General features: G+C 44.9%; 1 protein-coding gene across 3 annotated transcripts in view; it reads right to left on the reverse strand.

Annotated features, from left to right (window-relative positions):
- LOC106576794 (TATA-binding protein-associated factor 172) overlaps positions 1-21,572 on the reverse strand; it is a 71,256-nt gene that overhangs the window by 27,439 nt on the left and 22,245 nt on the right. For all 3 annotated transcript variants that reach the window (XM_014154203.2, XM_045700725.1, XM_045700724.1), the window contains exons 11-24: positions 20,942-21,118; positions 20,522-20,662; positions 18,237-18,361; positions 17,813-17,933; positions 16,036-16,140; positions 12,569-12,718; positions 11,255-11,400; positions 5,391-5,565; positions 4,902-5,096; positions 3,012-3,188; positions 1,444-1,684; positions 1,014-1,198; positions 778-934; positions 411-520 (exon numbers count right to left, since the gene is read on the reverse strand). In XM_014154203.2, coding sequence (XP_014009678.2) covers positions 411-520; positions 778-934; positions 1,014-1,198; positions 1,444-1,684; positions 3,012-3,188; positions 4,902-5,096; positions 5,391-5,565; positions 11,255-11,400; positions 12,569-12,718; positions 16,036-16,140; positions 17,813-17,933; positions 18,237-18,361; positions 20,522-20,662; positions 20,942-21,118 — 2,205 coding nt within the window. The remainder of the gene's footprint in view (positions 1-410; positions 521-777; positions 935-1,013; positions 1,199-1,443; positions 1,685-3,011; positions 3,189-4,901; positions 5,097-5,390; positions 5,566-11,254; positions 11,401-12,568; positions 12,719-16,035; positions 16,141-17,812; positions 17,934-18,236; positions 18,362-20,521; positions 20,663-20,941; positions 21,119-21,572) is intronic.

The following is a 21,572-nucleotide window of genomic DNA, read 5'->3' on the forward strand; positions in this document are numbered from 1 at the left end:
TGTAAATGAGAACTTGTTCTCAACTGGCCTACCTGGTTAAATAAAGGTGAAATAAAAATAAATAAATAAATATTTATGCAAATGTGATATCTGTTTTTTTATTTTATAAATTAGCAAACATTTCTAAAAACCTGTTTTTGCTTTGTCATCTGTGTGTAGATTGACGAGGAAAAAACGATTTCATCAGTTATAGAATCAGGCCTAACAAAATGTTGAAAGCCAATGGGTCTGAATACTTTCCTGGACCTACACAGCAGATGGCAAGGGATGTGGACTGATCTTGACAGACTACATTTGAGGTGTGAAAACATTGGAGAAATGTTTGAGCTTTGAGAAGTCAATCTTTTACTGGGGTTTGGTAGATAGGATGGTGGTGTTTCTACTGGTGAGACTCCTGCATGTTGTCTTACCAGAGGTTTGAGCTCGGGGGCCATGGCTCCAGCCGTGACCTCCAGCACCTGCAGAGAGTTGACCAGCTCCTGGGCTGCAGCATCCCCCCTCTCCAACTGGAGCTTCGCATCTACAACACCATAAAGCAGAAATGCATCAAAATCTCTTCATTGATGACAACACACACAAGAGGTATAGGAAGACGCCCATCTGGAAGTGGACAGTGGGTAGCAAATAGCAATACATCTTGATCATGTTCATTAGGCACCAAATGGGACTGAAACAGGGAAGGGCTACCTTTACTTGTCCAATAAGAAACGTTTGCTTTCAGTTACGGTGATCCCTAATGAACATGAGCCATATGATCTAATGAAGAGTGTAGCATACCGATGCCTTGGTTGTTCTCCACCACGGCCCTCAAAGGTCCCACCACAAACTCCCACAGGTAGGGCAGTGACCTCGTCAGCTCCTGGCCAAAGTGCCTGGCAACCGTTGTCAGAGAGAACTCGGCACCTCTTCTCTGAACGAGAAATGGCTTTTTATTCTGAAACGGTCAAAATAAACGATAGTCATCAAGAACACAGTCAATACACAGGTAAATGTTTGCTCCCTCTGTCACTCACCTCATCAGTATCTGTGGTGATGGTGCTGCCGGGTGGCAGTTCAGTGGTGGGGGTCTTGGAGGTTTTGGGGGTGGGGCCCCTCTTGCTGGTGATGACAAATGCTGCCCTCTGGTGGCGGTACAGGGTGATGATGCCCTTGGTCTTATTGACCATGTGGTGCATGCATTCTTTCTCCGACATGCCAGCTAGGGGTGAGCGAGAGAAAGGGTCAACAGAGTGAGTGTCAGAGGGTTCAATGTAACATCCGTTTCTGGCAGCCACAACCTCGTTAGTGTTAATCTGGGTCATGTTCATCAGGCACCAAATGGAAGAAATCTGACTGAAACAGGGAGGGACCACAAGCTCTTCTCCAGTTTTTGTCTACGTTTCACTATGGTGTGCCCTAATGAACATGACCCAGATTAAAAATGTTGTGCATCCCATCCCATACCTTTAACAGTCTGAGTGGGGGGCACGGGGCAGGCCGAGGAGGGCGTGAGCAGGGGGTCCATGCAGATCGCCGAACACAGGTTCTTGACGATCTTGGAATTGGGACATGGCTGCCTAGTAGCACACTGCTGCAGCAGCTTGGCGATGAAGGAGGCGGCGTAACCCTGAACCAGGGTGTTCTCCTCCCGCTTAGCCGCCTCCATCAGCGGACGCACCACTGGGTTCAGCTTGTCTGGTAACGCCTGCAGGTTGGGATGAGAGAAAACGAAAATGAGCGTTTGTTATTGGTCAAGTCCAGATAGTCTGTTTCAGTCCGTTCGGTGCCTAATGAACACAACCCAGATTTAACGCTGTACATTTCAGTTTCCATATGATACCATGTACTTCTCTGGCTAATATTGCTGGTATCAATACTATGCCTCTATACTGAAACAAAAATTAATGTGCAATTCTCTGGCAACAGCTCTGGTGGACATTCCTGCAGTCAGCATGCCAATTGCACGCTCCTTCAAAACTTGAGACATTTGTGGCATTGTGTAGTGTGACAAAACTGGACATTTTAAAGTGGCCTGTGTAATGTTCATGCTGTTTAATCAGCTTCCTGATATGCCACACCTGTCAGGTGGATGGATTATCTTGGCAAAGGAGAAATGCTCACTAATAGGGATGTAAACAGATTTGTGCACAACATTTCTGGGATTTTTTATTACAGCTCATGAAACATGGGGCCAACACCTTACACGTTGCATTTATATTTTAGTCCAGTGTAAATGAGGATTAAAAAAAATACTGAATAAAATGCAGCAGCAAATATTGACAATGACCTACTTTGGAATGCCAAATAGGGCTTCAATTAACAATATTATGCAAAACAATGCTTTGGCTAGAACAGTGAGCAGAGGGACAAAAATACTTACAAAATGGTAAATCTACACTGAGTACCAAACATTAGGAACACTTTCCTAATATAGAGTTGCCCATCCCCCCCCTTTTGCCCTCAGAACAGCCTCAATTCATCGAGGCATGGACTCTAACAAGGTGTTGAAAGCGTTCCACCGGGGTGCTGGCCCATGTTGACTCCACTGCCGCCCTCAGTTATGTCAAGTTGGCTGGATGTCCTTTGGGGGGGTAGACCATTCTTGATACACACGGGAAACTGTTAAGCGTCAAAAACCCAGCAGCGTTGCAGTTCTTGACATAACCTGGCACCTACTACCATACCCCGTTTAAAAGGCACTAAAATATTTTGTCTTGACCATTCACTCTGAATGGCACACATCCACAATGTCTCAAGGCTTAAAAATCCTTTATCTGGTCTCCTCCTCTTCATCTACACTGATTGAAGTAGATTTAAGTGACATCAATAAGGGATCATAGATTTCACCTGGTCAGTCTGTCATGGAAAGAACAGGTGTTCTTAATGTTTTTGCACACTAAGTGTATATTTTATGTACAAATTATTAAAACAAAACAATTTGAATAGACATGGTATCGATATCAGAGAAAGCAAAGTGTCGATAAAGAAACCAAGTTTCCAGTATAAGATGACATCTGTGTGGACACACCTACCTGCAGGTTGACCACGGCGCAGGCGGTGAACATGTGGACGCGCAGGTGCAGCTGCTGCCACTCCAAACTGGTCTCGCCCACCGTGGACTGGGCCTGCTGACGCTTGCTGTCCAGTGGATGAAACTGTTTGGACTTCATATCCAGACCCACGGTGGACTCTGTGAAGATGGTGGTCACCTATGTATGGAGGGAAGAGCAGAGGATGTAGAAGGTGATTCATAACATTCCTGGGTTTGTCATCGTTCAATACAATGGCGTTCAGCCTCCATTAACCTCAATAGGGTCTATAGTTGAATTCCATCGGAGTTAAGGGAAATGACCCAAAGTCTGATAGGAAATGACAGATTCAGGGCAAATCTCTTTACAAAACAATCATTCCATTACCAATGTTCAACAAAATAGATGAGAACCAGAGGTCGCAATAACACAGAATTCTGAGTTTTTCATGCAGATAAGATAAAACATAACGTTCTGTTAACGCAGGCATTTTGTAAATGCCAATCTAAAATACTTCCCATTGTAATGTCTGCACGCTTCTGTCGCAGTTCGCGCCAAATCCTAAGCGTTAAACAAATTGTGCTTTCAGTTGCACTTTCCCACTCAGATGAAAAATCTTGCTCGTCTTTTCTCCGGTAGTTTTAGCAAGTTAAAATGCAAGGAAAATTTAGCTGATGGCCATGTATCGTCTACGCTAAAGATACCACGCTCTTTCATAGTAAGCCAATTAACTTATGCGTGGCTGCTAACCAAATAGTACAGCACTTCAGTTGTCCTCTGAGGAAAACTAAGCTATTTCCTCCCAAATGTTTTGCATTCATTTATTTTGTGTAATGAAAAACTATAGTTGCACTCCCCTGATTACTCTACCGAAGCAAAAAACAAAACAAAAAACCTGTCTTTTGATATTCAATGTAGGTGAAATGGTTTAAAAACATGAAGGTTTCTGAAACCTAATACGACCCCTGGAGAACATTGATTCAATATTTAAACAAATGTAATGACTTCAGACAGCTCAAAATGTCTTCTGCTAAAAGCTGCATTTAATCTGTGTTGAGACTGTAGGTTATGAACCTATGAAGACTTAACCAAGGTGGCAAAAACATGGGAGTAGTACACTTAGTATAAGCAGCCACCTTCTCCTAAAGCTAGAATTGTTTTTGCTCCCAGATAGTGGCATATTTTATTTTATTTAACTAGGCAAGTCAGTTAAGAACAAATTCTTAATTACAATGACGGCCTACCCCGGCCAACGCTGGGCCAATTGTGCGCCGCCCTACGGGACTCCCAATCACGGCGGGATGTGATTCAGCCTGGATTCGAACCAGGGACTGTAGTGTCGCCTCTTGCACCGAGATGCAGTGCCTTAGACTGCTGCGCCACTCGGAAGCATAGGACCAGAGACGGTCAATATTAGTACACTACCATCAGTCTCTCTAACACGGCGTCATCACACCCGTGTCTCCGTGGCAGACAGGCATAGGGCCATGGCCTTCTTCCCAGACAAGCCAACACACCACAGAGACAACACAAAGCACTATAGTAACCTAACTTTGCTAAATGAGCGCATAAGATACTTTGTAAAATCAAACATGTTGAATATTATAAGTTAGTTATAGTAACTTAATCCCCACTGAGCTTAGACTGAACCATGGAGATGGAAGGTGGCCAGTAGGTGGCCCAAAGGTTAGAGGCCGACCTGTAGCCGGAGGGTCGATGATTCGAATCCCGGAACGGGCAATAAAGAAATGCGGTCTGAACTGGCAAGAGCAGAACAATGTCTGTTCTGACAAATAGACAACTGAAATCCATAATGTCATTGAAATACTGGATTTGGCTGCCATTTTATCTTTTAGGGATGTAACACAGATACAGTGTGAGTGTCGTCCTCACCAGTTCGTTGGCCTGGTCGATAGTGAACACGCTGCAGTTGAGGCGGTCGCGCACGTCGATCTGAGCGTCGGCCAGCAGGGCGATGAGCTGCTTACACTCGTTCTGCATGCGTGTGAAGGGAATGGCGATCTCATCGTAGTACAGCTGCTCTGACAGGATGGCTAACAGGCGAGGCTGGACCATGGCTGACACCACCTGAGTCAAGAGAGGGAGGGGGCAAGGCGGACAAGGTTTCATTTGACATTGGCTGGGATTCAATGAAACTACAGTTTGCTGGTATCGTGTTGGCTATCTACAGTACACCTTGGACGTCGGCTCAAGCTGAAATTAAAGGTAAAAATCGCTCTGCACAGGTAGTTTGTGTTTGTTTGAATCCCGGCCATAAAAGCAGTTCTAAAATAAATCCTGATAGAATTGTGGTGAACAACTCCTGTTCAGACAGCACCAAACAAAACAATCTGATGAACGAAAAAGAGACTCGGGCCCTACCTTCTGCACGGCGGCCCACTCACAGAGGACCAGTGCCACGACGATGCGCTGCAGGGCAGACTTGGAGTTGAGATGGAAGAGGAGCAGCTGGCCCAGCGACTCAGCCGGCCGGATGTCCTGGGAGGATGAATTGAGCTGCGGGTCGCAAATACACCGACACAGGGCCCCCAACAGCCTGAAGTAGAGAAATAAAATGATTTTAGACATTCATCATTTATGTAAGTGTTGTAACTGGATTCGTCGCAATTCCACCACAGTGTTTGTTTTTTCCTCGCCTTCTTTTGTCGTCAAGAGAACACAAGTTTTAATTTGCATACTGGTTAGTTCAATGAGGAAAACAGTAAGCTGTGATGTGTGAAACGTTTGCATCACAGCCGCTGCTAAATCAAATTAAATTGTATTGGACACATACACATGGTTAGCAGATGTTATTGAGAGTGTAGCGAAATGCTTATGCTTCTAGATCTGACAGTGCAGCAGTATCTAACAATTCCACAACAACTACCTAATACACACAAATCTAAGGAACCATTACTTTAAGTGACTAGTGTTCCATTTATTAAAGTGGCCAATGATATCAAGTCTGTAGGTAGGCAGCCGCCTCTGTGCTAATGATGGCTGTTTAACAATCTGATGGCCTTGAGATAGAAGCTGTTTTTCAATCTCTGTCCCAGCTTTGATGCACCTGTACTGACATCATCTTCTGGATGGAAGTGGGGTGAACAGGCAGTGGCTCGGGTGGTTATTGTCCTTGATGATCTTTTTGACCTTCCTGTGACATCGGGTGTGTAGGTGTCCTGGACGGCAGGTAGTTTGCCTCCAGTGATGCATTGTGCAGACCGCACCACCCTCTGCAGAGCCTTGCAGTTGAGGGCGGTGCAGTTGCCGTACCAGGCTGTGATATAGCTTGACATGATGCTCTCGATTGTGCGCCTGTAAAAGTTAGTGAGGGTTTTTGGTGACTAGCCACATTGTTTGAGCCTCCTAAGGTAGAAGAGGGACTGTTGGACCATTTCAGTTTGTCGGTGATACATACACGGAGGAACTTAAAACTTTCCACCTTCTCCACTGCAGTCCCATCGATGTAGATGGGGGGGGGGTTCACCCTCTGCTGTTTCCTGAAGTCCACGATCATCTCTGATGTTTTGTTGACGTTGAGTGAGAGGTTATTGTCCTGACACCACACTCCGAGGGCCATCACCTCCTCCCTGTAGGCAGTCTCGTCGTTGTTGGTAATCAAGCCTACCACTGTTGTGTCGTCTGCAAACTTGATGATTGAGTTAGAGGCGTGCATGGCCACGCAGTCATGGGTGAACAGGGAGTACAGGAGGGGGCTGAGAACGCACACTTGTGGGGCCCCAGTGTTGAAGATCAGTGGAGTGCAGTTGTTTCCTACCTTCACCACCTGGGGGCGGCCCGTCAGTAAGTCCAGGACCCAGTGGCACAGGGCGGGGTCAACACCCAGCGACTCAAGTTTAATGATGAGTTTGGAGGGTACTATGGTGTTGAATGCTGAGCTGTAGTCAATGAACAGCATTCTCACATAGGTATTCCTCTTGTCCAGATGGGATAGGGCAGTGTGATGGCGATTGCATTGTCTGTGGATCTATTGGGGCAGTAAGCAAATTGAAGTGGGTCTAGGGTGACAGGTAGGGTGGAGGTGATATGATCCTTGACTAGTCTCTAAAAGCACTTCAGGATGACAGGAGTGCTACAGGGCGGTAGTCATTTAGTTCAGTTAGCTTGGCTTTCTTGGGAACAGGAACAATGGTGGCCATCTTGAAGCATATGGGGACAGTAGACTGGGATAGAGATTGATTGAATGTCCGTAAACACACCAGCCAGCTGGTCTGCGCATACTCTGAGGACGCGGCTAGGGATGCCGTCTCGGCCAGCAGCCTTGCGAGGGTTAACCCATTTAAAATGTTTAACTCACATCGGCCACGGAGAAGGTGCCCAAAGTTTTTGGTAGCGGTTGGCGTCGGTGGCACTGTACTGTCCTCAAAGCGTGCAAAGGAGTTGATTAATTTGTCTGGAAGCAAGACGACGGTTTTCTTTTTGTAATCCGTGATCATCTGTAGACCCCGTCACATACGTTTCGTGTTTGAGCCGTTGAATTGCGACTCCACTTTGTCTCTATACTGACACTTTGCTTGTTTGATTGCCTTACGGAGGGAATAACTACACTGTTTGTATTTGGCCATATTCCCAGTTGCCTTGCCATGATAAAATGCGGTGGTACGTGCTTTCAGTTTTGTGCGAATGCTGCCATCAATCCACGGTTTCTGGTTAGGCAAGGTTTTAATATTCACAGTGGGTACAACATCTCCTATACACTTCCTTATAAACTCGCTCACCGAGTCAGCGTTGTTATCTGAGGCTATCTGGAACATATCCCAGTCCACGTGATTGAAGCAATCTTGAAACGTGGAATCCGAAAGGTCTAACCGACACTGGTCCGACCAAAGCAAGGGCGCTTTCCGTTTTAGTTTCTGCCTATAGGAGGGGAGCAACAAGATGAAGTCATGGTCAGATTTGCCAAAAGGAGGGTGGGGGAGGGCCTTGTATGCATCGCGGAAGTTGGAGTAGCAATGGTTGAGTGTGTTACTCGCTTTTGTACTGCAATCGATATGCTGATAGCTAATTTGAGAACAAAGCTACCTAAATTATTTGTTAAAATCCCCAGCTACAATATATGCAGCCTCAGGATATGGTTTCCAGTTTGCATAAAGTCCAGTGAAGTTCCTTGATGACCGTCTTGGTATCCGCTTACAGGGGGATATACACGGCTGTGACAATAACGGAGGAGAGTTCTCTTGGGAGATAATACGGTCGCTATTTGATTGAGGAATTCTAGGTCAAGTGAACAAAAGGACTTGAGTTCCTGTATGTTGTTACAGTTACACCATTTGTTATTAATCCTCGCTCTTCTTACCGGAGAGATGGTTATTCCGGTCGGCGCGATGCACTGAAAATCCTGTTAGCTATACTGACTCTGACAGCATGTCCCAAGCTAGCCATGTTTCCGTGAAACAGAGTATGTTACAATCCCGGATATCTCTTTGGAAAGCAAGTTTTACCCTAATTTCGTCGACTTTGTTAACTAGGGACCGGACAATAGCGAGTAGTATATTTAGAAGCGGTGAGTGGTGTGCATGCATCCGAAGCCTCACTAGAAGACTGCTCCGGCACCCTCTCCTCCGGCTGCATTGTTTAGAGTCGGCCTCTGGAATCAGTTCAAATGCCCTGGGAGGTGCAGACAAAGGATCCGCTTTGGGAAAGTCATATTCCTGGCTAAATTGACGTCTCTCTGATATCCAATAGTTCTTCCCGGCTATATGTAATAACACTTAAGGTTCTCTGGGCTAACTATGTAAGAAATACATAAAAAAAATAAAAATACTGTACAGTTTTCTAAGGACTAGAACCGAAGCTGTCATCTCTTCGGCGCCATCTTTCATCAGGCCACCACTCCCCCAAAAAATACGATTTTTTAAAATAGTTTTCATGATAGTAATGTTTGAGTCACTCATGGCATAAGACCACTGCATAAACCATGGCAAAATGTGTAAAATTGCAGGAAATTTGCTTTAAAAAACAGCAAAGGTTTGTCTCTGCGTCCACTATCAGTCAACATACAGTGCATTCGGGAAGTACTCCGACCCCTTGACTTTTTCCACATTGTTACGTTACAGCCATATTCTAAAATGGATGAAATAGTTTTTTCACCCCCTCAATCCACAAACAATACCCCATAATGACACGCAAAAACAGGTATAGACATTTTTGCTAATTGAATACACATTTTAAACTGAAATATCACATTTACATTTGATAAGTATAAGTATTCAGACCCTTAACTCAGTACTTTGTTGCAACACCTTTGGCAGCGATTACTGTCTTGGGTATGACCCTACAAGCTTGGCACACCTGTATTTGGAGAGTTTCTCCCTTCTCTGCCAGGTTGGATGGGGAGCATTGCTGCACAGCTATTTTCAGGTCTCTCCAGAGAAGTTTGATCGGGTTCAAGTCCGGGCCACTCAAGGACATTCAGAGACTTGTCCCAAAGCCACTCCAGCGTTGTCTTGGCTGTGTGCTTAGGGTCGTTGTCCTGTAGGAAGGTGAACCGTCACCTCAGTCTGAAGTCCTGAGCACTTTGGAGCAGGTTTATCATCAAGGATCTCTGTCCTTTGCTCCGTTCATCTTTCCCCTTGATCCTGACTAGTCTCCCAGTCCCTGCCGCTGAAAAACATCCCCACAGCATGATGCTACCACCACCATGCTTCACCGTAGGGATGGTGCCAGGTTTCCTCCAGACGTGACGCTTGGCATTCGGGCCAAAGAGTTCAATCTTGGTTTCATCAGACCAGAGAATCTCGTTTCTTATGGTCAGAGTCCTTTAGGTGCCTTTTGGCAAACTCCAAGCGGGCTGTCATGTGCCTTTTACTGAGGAGTGGCTTCCATCTCTAACATAAAGGCCTAATTAGTGGAGTGCTGCAAAGATGGTTGTCCTTCTGGAAGGTTCTCCCATCTCCACAGAGGAACTCTGTCAGAGTGACCATTGGGTTCTTGGTCACCTCCCTGACCAAGGCCCTTCTCCCCAGATTGCTCAGTTTGGCTGGGCGGCCAGCACTAGGAAGAGTCTTGGTGGTTCCAAACTTCTTTCAAGAGTGATGAAGGCCGCCTCCTGGGTGGAGCAGTGGTCTAAGGCACTGCATCGCAGTGCTTGAGGCGTCACTACAGACCCGGGTTCAAACCCAGGCTGTGTCACAACTGGCCATGACCAGGAGTCCCATAGGGCAGCGCACTATTGGCCCAGCATCGTCCTGGTTAGGGGAGGCTTTACTTGACTCATCGCGCTCTAGTGACTCTTTGTGGCAGTCCGGGCGCCTGCAGGCTGACTTCGGTCATCAGTTGAACAGTGTTTCCTCCGACACATTGGTGCTTCCGGTTTAAGCGGTTAAGCGGGCAGGTGTTAAGAAGTGTGGTTTGGCATGGCATGACTTGACCTTTGCCTCTCTCCATATTGGGGAGTTGCAGCGATGAGACAAGATCGACAATGGGGAGAAAAAGGGCGTAAAATACACAAAAAATCAAATGAGGCCACTGTGTTCTTGGGGACCTTCAATGCTGAAGACATTTTTGGTACCCTTCCCCAGATCTGTGCCTCGACACAATCCTGTCTCGAATCTCTACGGACAATGCCTTCGACCTCATGGCTTGGTTTTTGCTCTGACATGCACTGTCAACTGTGGGACCTTATATAGACTGGTGTGGGCCTTTCCAAATCATGTCCAATCAATTGAATTTACCACAGGTGAACTCCAATCAAGTTGTAGAAACATCTCAAGGATGATCAATGGAAACAGGATGCACCTGAGCTCAATTTTGAGTCTCATAGCAAAGGGCCGGAATACTTAAGTAAATAAGGTACATTTTTTATAAATGTGCGAAAATGTATAAAAACCTGTTTTCACTTAGTCATTATGGGGTATTGTGTGTAGATCGATGAGGGAAAAAAACGTTTATCCATTTTAAAATAAGGATGTGTAACGTAACAAAATGTGGAAAAAGTCAAGGGGTCTGAATACTTTCCGAATGCACTGTATACCAGGACGACCAGGCACTAAGAGGCCTGGAGACAAAACAATGTCAGATGACCGAGTTGCTCTTGCACCAAGTAATGAACAGGCCAACCCGGAGTAACAGCTGGCTGCAGATACCATACAGTGCTGCATTCAGTTCTTAATCTTAGTCTCTCAGGATCCAACCGCTGCCTACTGTCCCAAATCTACCATTTAGTGATTTTTCTTAAATCTCTCTAGGGATAAAAATTAGATTGAGGAATAGAAACAGAGACTAACTTAGCGGCCATGAGTCGAGCCCGTGTCACCACATAGTCCCGCGTCACTGGGTCCTCGGTCACGGTTTCTGCCCCGGCGATGTACTCCTGAACAGTCTCCTTCACTTGAACCAAGGCTCCCTGGCGAGTCTTCCCACCAGCCTTCTCCTGTCAAATGATATTAGAGAACATCTGCATCAGAACCCTGGGTCGAGTTCAGTAGGCCTGAAATGTTTATTTTTTGCCCAAAACGGACTACCATCTGAGGTTGTCCAATAAGAACAGTCACTTTTGTTTTCCGTTGCAAAAAGTGCCTACAGTGTGCCCTAATGAATAGCGCCCTAGACTATTGCATCATACGAGGCAATATACAATCAGTGGCCAGTTTATTAGGTACACCATCTAGTACCGGGTCGTTGCCCCCACTTGCCTCCAGAACAACCTGAATTATTTGGGGCATGGAAACATTGCTCAATTGGTATCAAGGGACCCAACGTGTGCCAGGAAACATTCCCCACACCATTACACCACCAGCCTGTAACGTTAACACCAGGCAGGATGTGGCCATAGACTCATGCTGCTTACGCCAAATCCTGTGTCATCAGCATGAGAACAGGAACCAGGATTCGTCTGACCAGGCAATGTTTTCCACTCCTCAATTGTTCAGTGTTGGTGATCGCGTGCCCATTGGAGCCGCTTATTGGTTTTAGCCGATAGGAGTGGAATCTGGTGTGGGCGCCTGTTGCAATATCCCATCCATGACAAGGACAGACGAGTTATGCGTTCCGATATGCCGTTCTGCACAACACTGTTGTACTGCACCGTTATTTGTCTGTTTGTGGCCCGCCTGTTAGCTAGCACGATTTTTGCCATTCTCCTTTGACATCTCGTCAACGAGCTGTTTTCGCCCACATGACTGCAGCTGACTCGATGTTTTGTTTGTCGTCCCATTATCTGTAAACCCTAGACAATGTCTTGCGTGAAAAGCCCCGGCGGCCGGCTGTTTGAGATACAGGAACGGCGCGCCTGGTACCAACGATCATACCACGCTCAAAGTCGCTTAGGTCACTAGTTTTGCCCATTCTAAAGTTCAATCGAACAGCAATTCAATGCCTTGATGCCTGTGCTTGCTTTATATAGCAAGCCACGGCCACGTGACTCTCTGTCTGTAGGAGCGAACCACTTTTGTTAACGGGGTGTTAACGGTGTACCTAATAAACTGGCCACTGAGTGTATATCCTAAGGGAGCACTTTAATGTTGGAATAAGAGCACAATTGAGAATAGAATCTGCAGCAGATGTAACGATCAGTCCTAACGGAGTAACCACCCTCTCACCTTGCAGCGAGACTTGACTTCCAGCAGCATGTTGATGTCTATGGGGATATGAGAGGCTTGCATCATCAGACAGAGCCAGGCGCCCATCCAGGGACAGCTGGCTGCTACTACGTACTGCTGAGGGGCCTGGCGCAGCAGCTCGGTCCACACCTGCGAGAAGACAAAACTCGTTAAAAACAGCAGCCAGGAATCAGGAGGGAATAAGTAGGAAAATTTGAATCCGTCAACCAGGATTTCTGGAAAACCAGGGAATTTATAGAAAAATTACAGGAATGTAACTTTAGCCATGTTTACATTAACTTGTCCAGTGATTTTTTTGTTGACATTTCGAAAGTGTGTATAGAAAACAGATGCAACAATTGCCTGCTTGGGTGCATTTCCATTTCACAATCATGTCGATAAAAACAGCTGGACGTAATGACGTCACAAAAATAAAATAAACATCTGCAAAAACCTAGTGTCATTAAAAAAAAAAGTGGTTGAAGTGTTTCCATTCCGCATTTAGGCAAATTGCGCATGAATAAATTGACGACAGCATGTATGCCCTCCCACCTCCCATCTGTTTCATGCCTCAGGTATCCTGTGAAAGCCAGCATGGATAGAATGCAATAATTTATTAATACTTGCCATATTCCAATAATGCTCATGTGCCAACATATTGCCACGGTCTATGCCATGATGAAACTTGCACTCCTGTACATCTGAAATAATTTATTTTACCAGGTAAGTTGACTGAGAACACATTCTCATTTACAGCAACAACCTGAGGAATAGTAACAGGGGAGAGGAAAGGGGATGAATGACCCAATTGGAACATGGGGATGATTAGGTGGCCATGATGGAGTGAGGGCCAGATTTGGAATTTAGCCAGATTAATACCCTACTCTTACGATAAGTGCCATGGTATCTTTAGTGACCCCAGAGAGTCAGGACACCTGTTTAACGGCCCATCCAAAAGACAGTACCTTACACAGGGCAATGTCCCCAATCACTGCCCTGGGACATTGGAAGATATATATTTATTTATTAGTACCTGTCAAAACTTTGGACACACCTACTCATTCAAGGCTTTTCTGGGCAGGTAGCCTAGTGGTTAGAGCGTTGGGCCAGTAACCGGAAGGTTGCTGTATCGTAACCCCGAGCTTACAAGGTAAAAATCTGTCGTTCAGCCACAGAGCAAGGCAGTTAACCCACTGTTCCTGAAGACGTGGATGTCGATTAAGGCAGACCCCCGCACCCCTGATTCAGAGGGGTTAGGTTAAATTCCCTTAGTTTATTTTTTACTATTTTCTACAATGTAGAACAATAGTGAACACATCAAAACTATGAAATAACACATATGGAATCATGTAGTGTTAAAAATAAAAAGTATTAAATAAATCAAAATATATTTTATATTTGACATTCTACAAAGTAGCCACCCTTTCTTTGCCTTGACAGCTTTGCACACTCATGGCATTCTCTCAACCAGCTTCATGAGGTAGTCACCTGGAATGCAGTTCAATTAACAGTTGTGCCTCGTTAAGTTAATTGGTGGGATCTCTTTCCTTCTTAATGCTTTTGACCCAATTAGTTGTGTTGTGACAAGGTAGGGGTGGTATACAGAATATAGCCCTATTTGGTAAGAGACCAAGTCCATATTAAGGCAAGAACAGCTTAATTAAGCAAAGAGAAACGACAGGACCGCCACAGGAAAGGAAGACCCAGAGTTACCTCTGCTGCAGAGGATGAGTTCCTTATTTTACCTTAATTAACTAGGCAAGTCAGTTAAGAACAAATTCTTATTTACAATGACGGCCTACCCCGGCCAAACCCTAACAATGCTGGGCCAATTGTGTGCTGCCCTATGGGACTCCCAATCACGTCCGGATGTGATGCAGCCTGGATTCGAACCAGGGTCTGTAGGGACGCCTCTAGCACTGAGATGCAGTGCTTTACACCGCTGTGCCACTCGGGAGCCCAGCCTCAGAAATCGCAGCCCAAATAAATGCATCAGAGTTCAAGTAAAAGACACATCTCAACATCAACTGTTCAGATGAGACTGCCTGAATCAGGCATTCATGGTCAAATTGCTGCAAAGAAACCACTACTATAGGACACAAATAAGAAGAGACTTACTTTGGCCAAGAAAACAAGCAATGGACATTAGACCGGTGGAAATCTGTCCTTTGGTCTGATGAGTCCAAATAGATTTTCAGTTCCAACCGCCATGTCTTTGTGAGACGCAGAGTAGGTGAACGGATGATCTTCGCATGTGTAGTTCCCACCGTGAAGCATGGAGGAGGAGGTGTGATGGTGCTTTGCTGGTGACATTGTCACTGATTTATTTAGAATTCAAGACACACTTAAGTCAGGACACCTGTAACCACCTGCAACCACAGCATTATGCAGTGATACGCCATCCCATCTGGTTTGCACTTAGTGGAACTGTAATTTGTTTTTCAACAGGACAATGACCCAACACACCTCCAGCCTATGTAAGGGGCTATTTGACAAAGAAGGAGAGTGATAGAGTGCTGCATCAGATGACGAGAACCCTCCGAAATCACCTAACCTCAAACCAAATTGAGATGGTTTGCAATGAGTTGGACCGCGGAGTAATGGAAAAGCATCCAACAAGTGCTCAGCATGTGGGAACTCCTGCAAGACTGTTGGAAAAGCATTGCAGGTGAAGCTGGTTGAGAGAATGCCAAGAGTGTGCAAAGCTGTCATCAAGGCAAAGGGTGGCTACTTTGAAGATTTTTGTTTTAACACATTTACTACATGATTCCATACATGTTATTTCATAGTTTATGTCTTCACTATTATTCTAGAATGTAGAAAATAGTAAAAATTAAGAAAAATCCTTGAATGAGTAGGTATCCTATATATATATATACTTTTTAATTTATTGACCTCATGAAAGAGTGCCTCCTACTGGCCCTCCAACACCACTTCCAGCAGCATCTGGTCTCCCATCCAGGACCAACCCTGCTTAGCTTCAGAGGCAAGTCAGCAGTGGGATGCAGGGTGGTATGCTGCTTGCAAATTGAATGGAGAAACTTTCAAGCTAACCTGAAAAGGTGAAGCTATTCAGGAATTCTTGAAAGTCAGGATAATCTTTGTCATCTCACAAAGAAAACATTTTATCGTTTTTTTTTTTTTTTAAATGCAAGCAGTAGGCACTTAGAATTAAATGTGGAGAAGAGCTTATAGTTACGCGATGACATCACATGCACCGTAGCATCAAAATCATTTGGCAATCATTTATTCTAAAAACACTGTTTCCATCATTTGTCGCAATAAAAGTTAGACCAAAGACAACCCCACCCGTTGAACGGATAAAAATGTTGTTGATCTTTAGAAAATGTCTCCTATGTCTGCCATTTTTTATTACACGTCACAATAATTTGTTTGCGAAATTGCTTTTGTCGAATAAACCTGGGTCAATGGAAACCTGACTAGTGTGGTGTGTGTGTGTCTCAAACCTTTTGGATGAGGTCCAGGATCTCCTGATTGCTCTCCAGGATGCACGACTGGAAGATGTGTCGGAGCATGTCTTGCAGGACCTGGTTGAGCCATAATGCACAGCTCTAGAACAACACAAAACAGACTTCAGTTATGACAACGAAGAGTTGTATTCATACATTAGCATTCCAAAATTTGGCCCAACCTCAAAAATCGATGACTATAGCTAATTTGTCCTGGGATATAAACATTGGGTTGTTGTTATTTTACCTGAAATGCACAAGGTCCTCTACTCCGACAATTAATACACAGATAAAAGGACAACCCGAGTTTGTTTCTAGTAATCTCTCCTCCTTCAGGCTTCTTGTTCTTCTTTGGACTTTATATGGCGGTTGGCAACCAACTTTTAGGTGCATTACCACCACCAACTGGACTGGAGTGTGGACCTCAGTTCATCTTCCAAATCACCCACGTGGGTATATGCTCCTAAAAACCAATGAGGAGATTGGAGAGGCGGGACTAGCAACACGTCAAGCTTCACAAATAGAACCAAGTTCTATTTCAGCGCCTGGCTACTGTGGTGGTTAATTTCTGTATTACCAAATGAGGAGAGAGAAACTTCACACACCAGTCAGAGTTATACTTAAACTACATCTTTAATAATAAGAGCTTTGCAATAGCAATGACTTTCAACGATTCCCTATTTCTAATGAACTGTTGAGAGTGACCACACAATGGCTACTGAGATCTTTTATAGCAAAGATCCACCCCCCTAGTCGACATAACAAACCACAGATATTAGGAACAGTTCACAAAGGAAGACTTTATAATGACAAAGGAGTATCCCGTAGCCTGATAGCATTCGCTATAAATTATCGTTCAGTTTGGTCCCTCAGACGAGGTTCTAATCTCGTTCCTGGTACTTCATAGCACAAAACCACCAACTCGTCCAATGGCATAACTCAATTGACAACTCTAGATACTCCCATCTCAAGTAAAACCCCTTCTTGACCCCTCTCCTGGACAAGCTCACTGAGGAGAGTGAGCCTCTAGGTCATACACTATCCCAGGATAAGTGCAACATCAGAGGGGACATACAATGGTTCCAGACACGGCCATACACCTCCCCCCAATGCCAAAGGAGGGAGTGACTTGCGCACAGACATTGTGGAGACAAGTAATTGGTTCCCCATTAATCACGCCATCCCTTCACATGGTTTAAGAATAGGTAAAGACACATTCACATATGAAAACCATGTTCCATCCTGTCCTCTTCCCTTTCTGATATTCTGCATAGCACCAGAGACATGTAAAAGACAAGTCTGACCTCTCCCCTCTCTAGGCCCCATGTGACTGTGCCCGAGCTGAGGGAAGAAGTGCAACTGCCAACACCAGAGTCCAAAGGGATACATTCTAATAACAAGTATATCACATAAGCATTTTATGCAGATAAGACATCTTAATTATCTGTTACCCAAAACTAATTCCGATTCATCTGCCACACTACGCAGCGTCGTTGACGTGCGCAAGCAGTGTGGATGCAATGACTGAATAACATGTATACATTTATTTTGTAACGCGAGCGGTGTGGTCAGCATGTAAGGCCCTACGTGTGTGGAGACCGGAGAGGATTTGATTGGTACAAGCAATATGGTGAAACTTCCACCTAGCCTATCAGGGGGCAAGGCAGAGCTATTACCTTATTACTTACACCTGTCAAATCCTCTTAGATTTTACACTAGTGCATAGGGGTCTATTTAGGATTGGGCCATTGACATATTTCTCTTACAAACCCACCTGGTCAGCTTTGGATAGTAGGGTGAAAAGGGTCTCTAGTGCGGCCCGTCTAACTGATGATATGGTGTGTCTAAGGAATGGCCAGACCCGAGGGACGAGGACCGTTAGGGACTGCTGCATGCTGGAGGGACAAAAAGAGAGCGTTGTTGGGCCTATCATCCCTTGCAAAAGTTGTCCTTAGTACATCCAAAGCAAGTTTCATTGACAAAGGGAACCACAACAACAAACACGTACTGGTTTGAACGTTTCTCAGCCATAAACACCATTGACTTTACAAGACCTGCTTTTTACCACAATTGTTAGCGCAATTTTTGTTGGGACTGTAGATCATCGGAATGTTCCTTAAAGTACAAGACGTTCATGATTTCGATGATGAAGTGGGAGAAGAGGTTATATCTGTACAGACAGGAGAGGTGTCACTCACCTGCACTGTCGGACTTGAGGGTAGGCGAGCAGAGAGGACAGTAGGGTCATGATGCTGTTGGTGGAGGCTGTCAGATCATCCAGCTCCAGGAGAGCGTCCCACAGGGAGTTCACTATGAATGGGACCTGAACAATACCGGAAAAAAACAGCAGTCTTAATCTACATAAAACAGAGACAACTGCTATGGTTAGCACAGTACTGAAAAAAAAGAGCAAATAAACATCAAACTGGGTTGTGTTCATCAGCAAACTCAATGGAAAACATTTTTGCAACGGAAAAAGAAAATGTCCAGGTAGTCCATCCCGATTTCAATCAGTTCTCTTCCATTTGGTGCCAACTGAACACCACCCTATTGTGCCATAGACATGCCAAGAATTTTGAGCATCACTTCTGCGCGGCGGCGGCACCCACCCCGCAGACCCCACAACGGCGCGGGCAACACCCACACTGCTCAAATCATAGCAAATTTTTTTTTTTTTTTTGCCTTATGTTGGCAGAAGACTGCCTCAGTAGGAATGGTAGGCTGTTCTTCAGTAATTAATTATACTAAACTAAAATATAAAAACGCAACAAGATTTTACTGAGTTACAATTTATATAAGGAAAATCTGTCAATTGAAATAAATTAATTTGGGTCTAATCTATGGATTTCACGACTGGGAATACAGATATGCCTCGTTTGGTCACATATACCTTTAAAATTGATTGTGGCCTTTCTAATGTTGTCACACTTATCTTCAATGGCTGTGCGAAGTCGCTGGATATTGGAACACGGCGACCCAGAGCATCCCAAACATGCTCAATTGGTGACATGTCTGATGAGTATGCAGGCCATGGAAGAACTGGGACATTTTCAGCTTCCAGGAATTGTTTACAGATCCTTGCGACATGGGGCTGTGCATGATCATGCTGAAACATGAGGTGATGGCGGCAGATGAATGGCACGACAATGGGCCGTAGGATCTTATCACGGTATCTCTGTGCATTCAAATTGCCATCAATAAAATGCAATTGTGTTCGTAGCTTATGCCTGCCCATAACATAACCCTACCATGGGGGACTCTGTTCACAACGCTGACATCAGCACACCGCTCGCCCACACGACACCATACACGTGGTCTACGGTTGTGAGGCCGGTTGGACGTACAGCCAAAGTCTTTAAAACAACATTGGAAGCGGCTTTAACGTTCAATTCTCGGGCAACAGCTCTGATGGACATTCCTGCAGTCAGCATGCCAATTGCACGCTCCATCAAAAAGTGGCGTTGTGTGACAAAACTGTACATTTTAGAGTGGCCTTTTATTGTCCCCAGCACCAAGTGCACCTGTGTAATGATCATGCTGTTTAATCAGCTTCTTGATAATCCAGCCACCTGACAAGTGTGGCATATCTTGGCAAAGGAGAAATGCTCACTAACAGGGATGTTAACAAATTTGTGCATCAAATTTGAGACAAATAAGCTATTTGTGCATATTGAACATTTCTGGGATCTTATTTCAGCTCATGAAACATGGGACCAGCACTTCATGTTGCGCTTATATTTTTAAAATGTACAATCAGGGCTCTCCCTAGGATATTCTGACAAGGTGGGGTTGATGTAGGACTAAGGTTGGGAGGTCCCGAGGGGCGGGGGGGTCAGTCAATTTCCCCCTCAAGAAGTTGGAGCATTTAGCTTTTTTTTTTAACCTGTAATTGCCATTTCCTGAAACTTAGTCTTAAATGATAAACAATGTAGCCAACATGGAAGTATTGTGTTTGATCCTAAAAATGTCACATTATTCTAGATAAAATGTAGGGGTAATGATTATTCTCATTATTAGGTGTCTATGTGGCTAGTCTAGATAATTCATAACAATTAAATTACTGGACGCAAAGTAGCTAGTAGTCTAGCTCACTAGGCTATTTGGAATAGGAAACTGAACTAGGCCTATAGGAGCTTGTTTCAGATCTCCATCTCTGACCTAATCCATCAAGTTAAGTCTGACTACTAGGCTACCATTCATTCAACATGCCTCGTTGACGTCGGTGAACTGACTATTATCATAATTAGCAGCCTACTGTTGACATACAGCTATTAAAAGAGGACCGATCAAGAACTGATTAATTAACATAGGCCTACTAATCTTTAAGAGTCTAACATAACGGTTTCTGTTTCCATCCACGCAGCAACACACACTGAACTACGATGGAACAGGCATGACAGAGGGGTGAGGTTGGAGAGAGGCTAAGGAACAGTTAAGGTGACCACATGTAAAGAGTGACTGTAGCGAGGAGCTCCTGTCTGACCTTGTTGGGGAGTAGCTGCACTAACCCGTCCACCACAGGGATGAGGGCCGCGGCCGCCACCGCTCTGACATCATCATCTAGGTCCTGCAGCCCCTCCGTGATGGCAGGGAGCACCCGTGGAAGCAGAGCGGATATCAGGTCCTGAGAGGAAAGCGAGGGAGCAAGAAGAAAATGTTACAGAAAGACAATGAGTGCAGTCCTGGGATCATGAACTAGATTCAGCCTTTTTTTGCTCATAAAACTTGGGGGGGGGGGGACAAATAAATTCACCCATGGCCTAAATTCAGCCAGTTGAGGAACCCTGGTCTAGTCTACAGTATGCATGTATAAAACACTAGTTTTACTGCCTTAAAATGGATAACACACATCATGCATGGTGGACAGCAGAGGCAAGCAGACAGGACAGGAGGTTTTTGGTACCTGTCGGACTGCCAGGCCATACTTGATGCCCAGAAGACCCCCGTGCCGGACCTCCCACTGGTCCTCTGTCAGCAGCTTCAGCAGGATGTCTACTGTCATGGCAACACCACTGTCAGTCATGTGGCGCAAGGCCACGCCCAGTGTCTGGGCACAGGTCTCTCTAACCGGAGCCACCACCTGACCAGAGAGACAGCATGTTGGACATACAGCAAAGCCTGACTCGTAAATGCCCGTGAGTAGGGTTGCAAAATTCCGTAAACTCTTGCTTTTTTTATGTTCCTGGAATATTGTTACCTTACCCCAGAGCAGTAGTCACCAACCTCTTGAGTCAAGATCACTTGGAGTCAAAATGCAAACTGAGGACTACCGCTCAGATCATTATACATACATACAGTTGAAGTCAGAAGTTCACATACACCTTAGCCAAATACATTTAAAATCCGTTTTTCACATTCCTGACATTTAATCCTAGTAAAATTCCCTCTCTTAGGTGAGTTAGGATCACCACTTTATTTAAGAATGTGAAATGTCAGAATAATAGTAAAGAGAAGGATTTATTTCAGCTTTTATTTCTTTCATCACATTCCCAGTGGGTCAGAAGTTTACATACACTCAATTAGTATTTGGTAGC

This window comes from Salmo salar, chromosome ssa18 (assembly GCF_905237065.1).
Source record: "Salmo salar chromosome ssa18, Ssal_v3.1, whole genome shotgun sequence".
Classification (NCBI taxonomy): domain Eukaryota; kingdom Metazoa; phylum Chordata; class Actinopteri; order Salmoniformes; family Salmonidae; genus Salmo; species Salmo salar.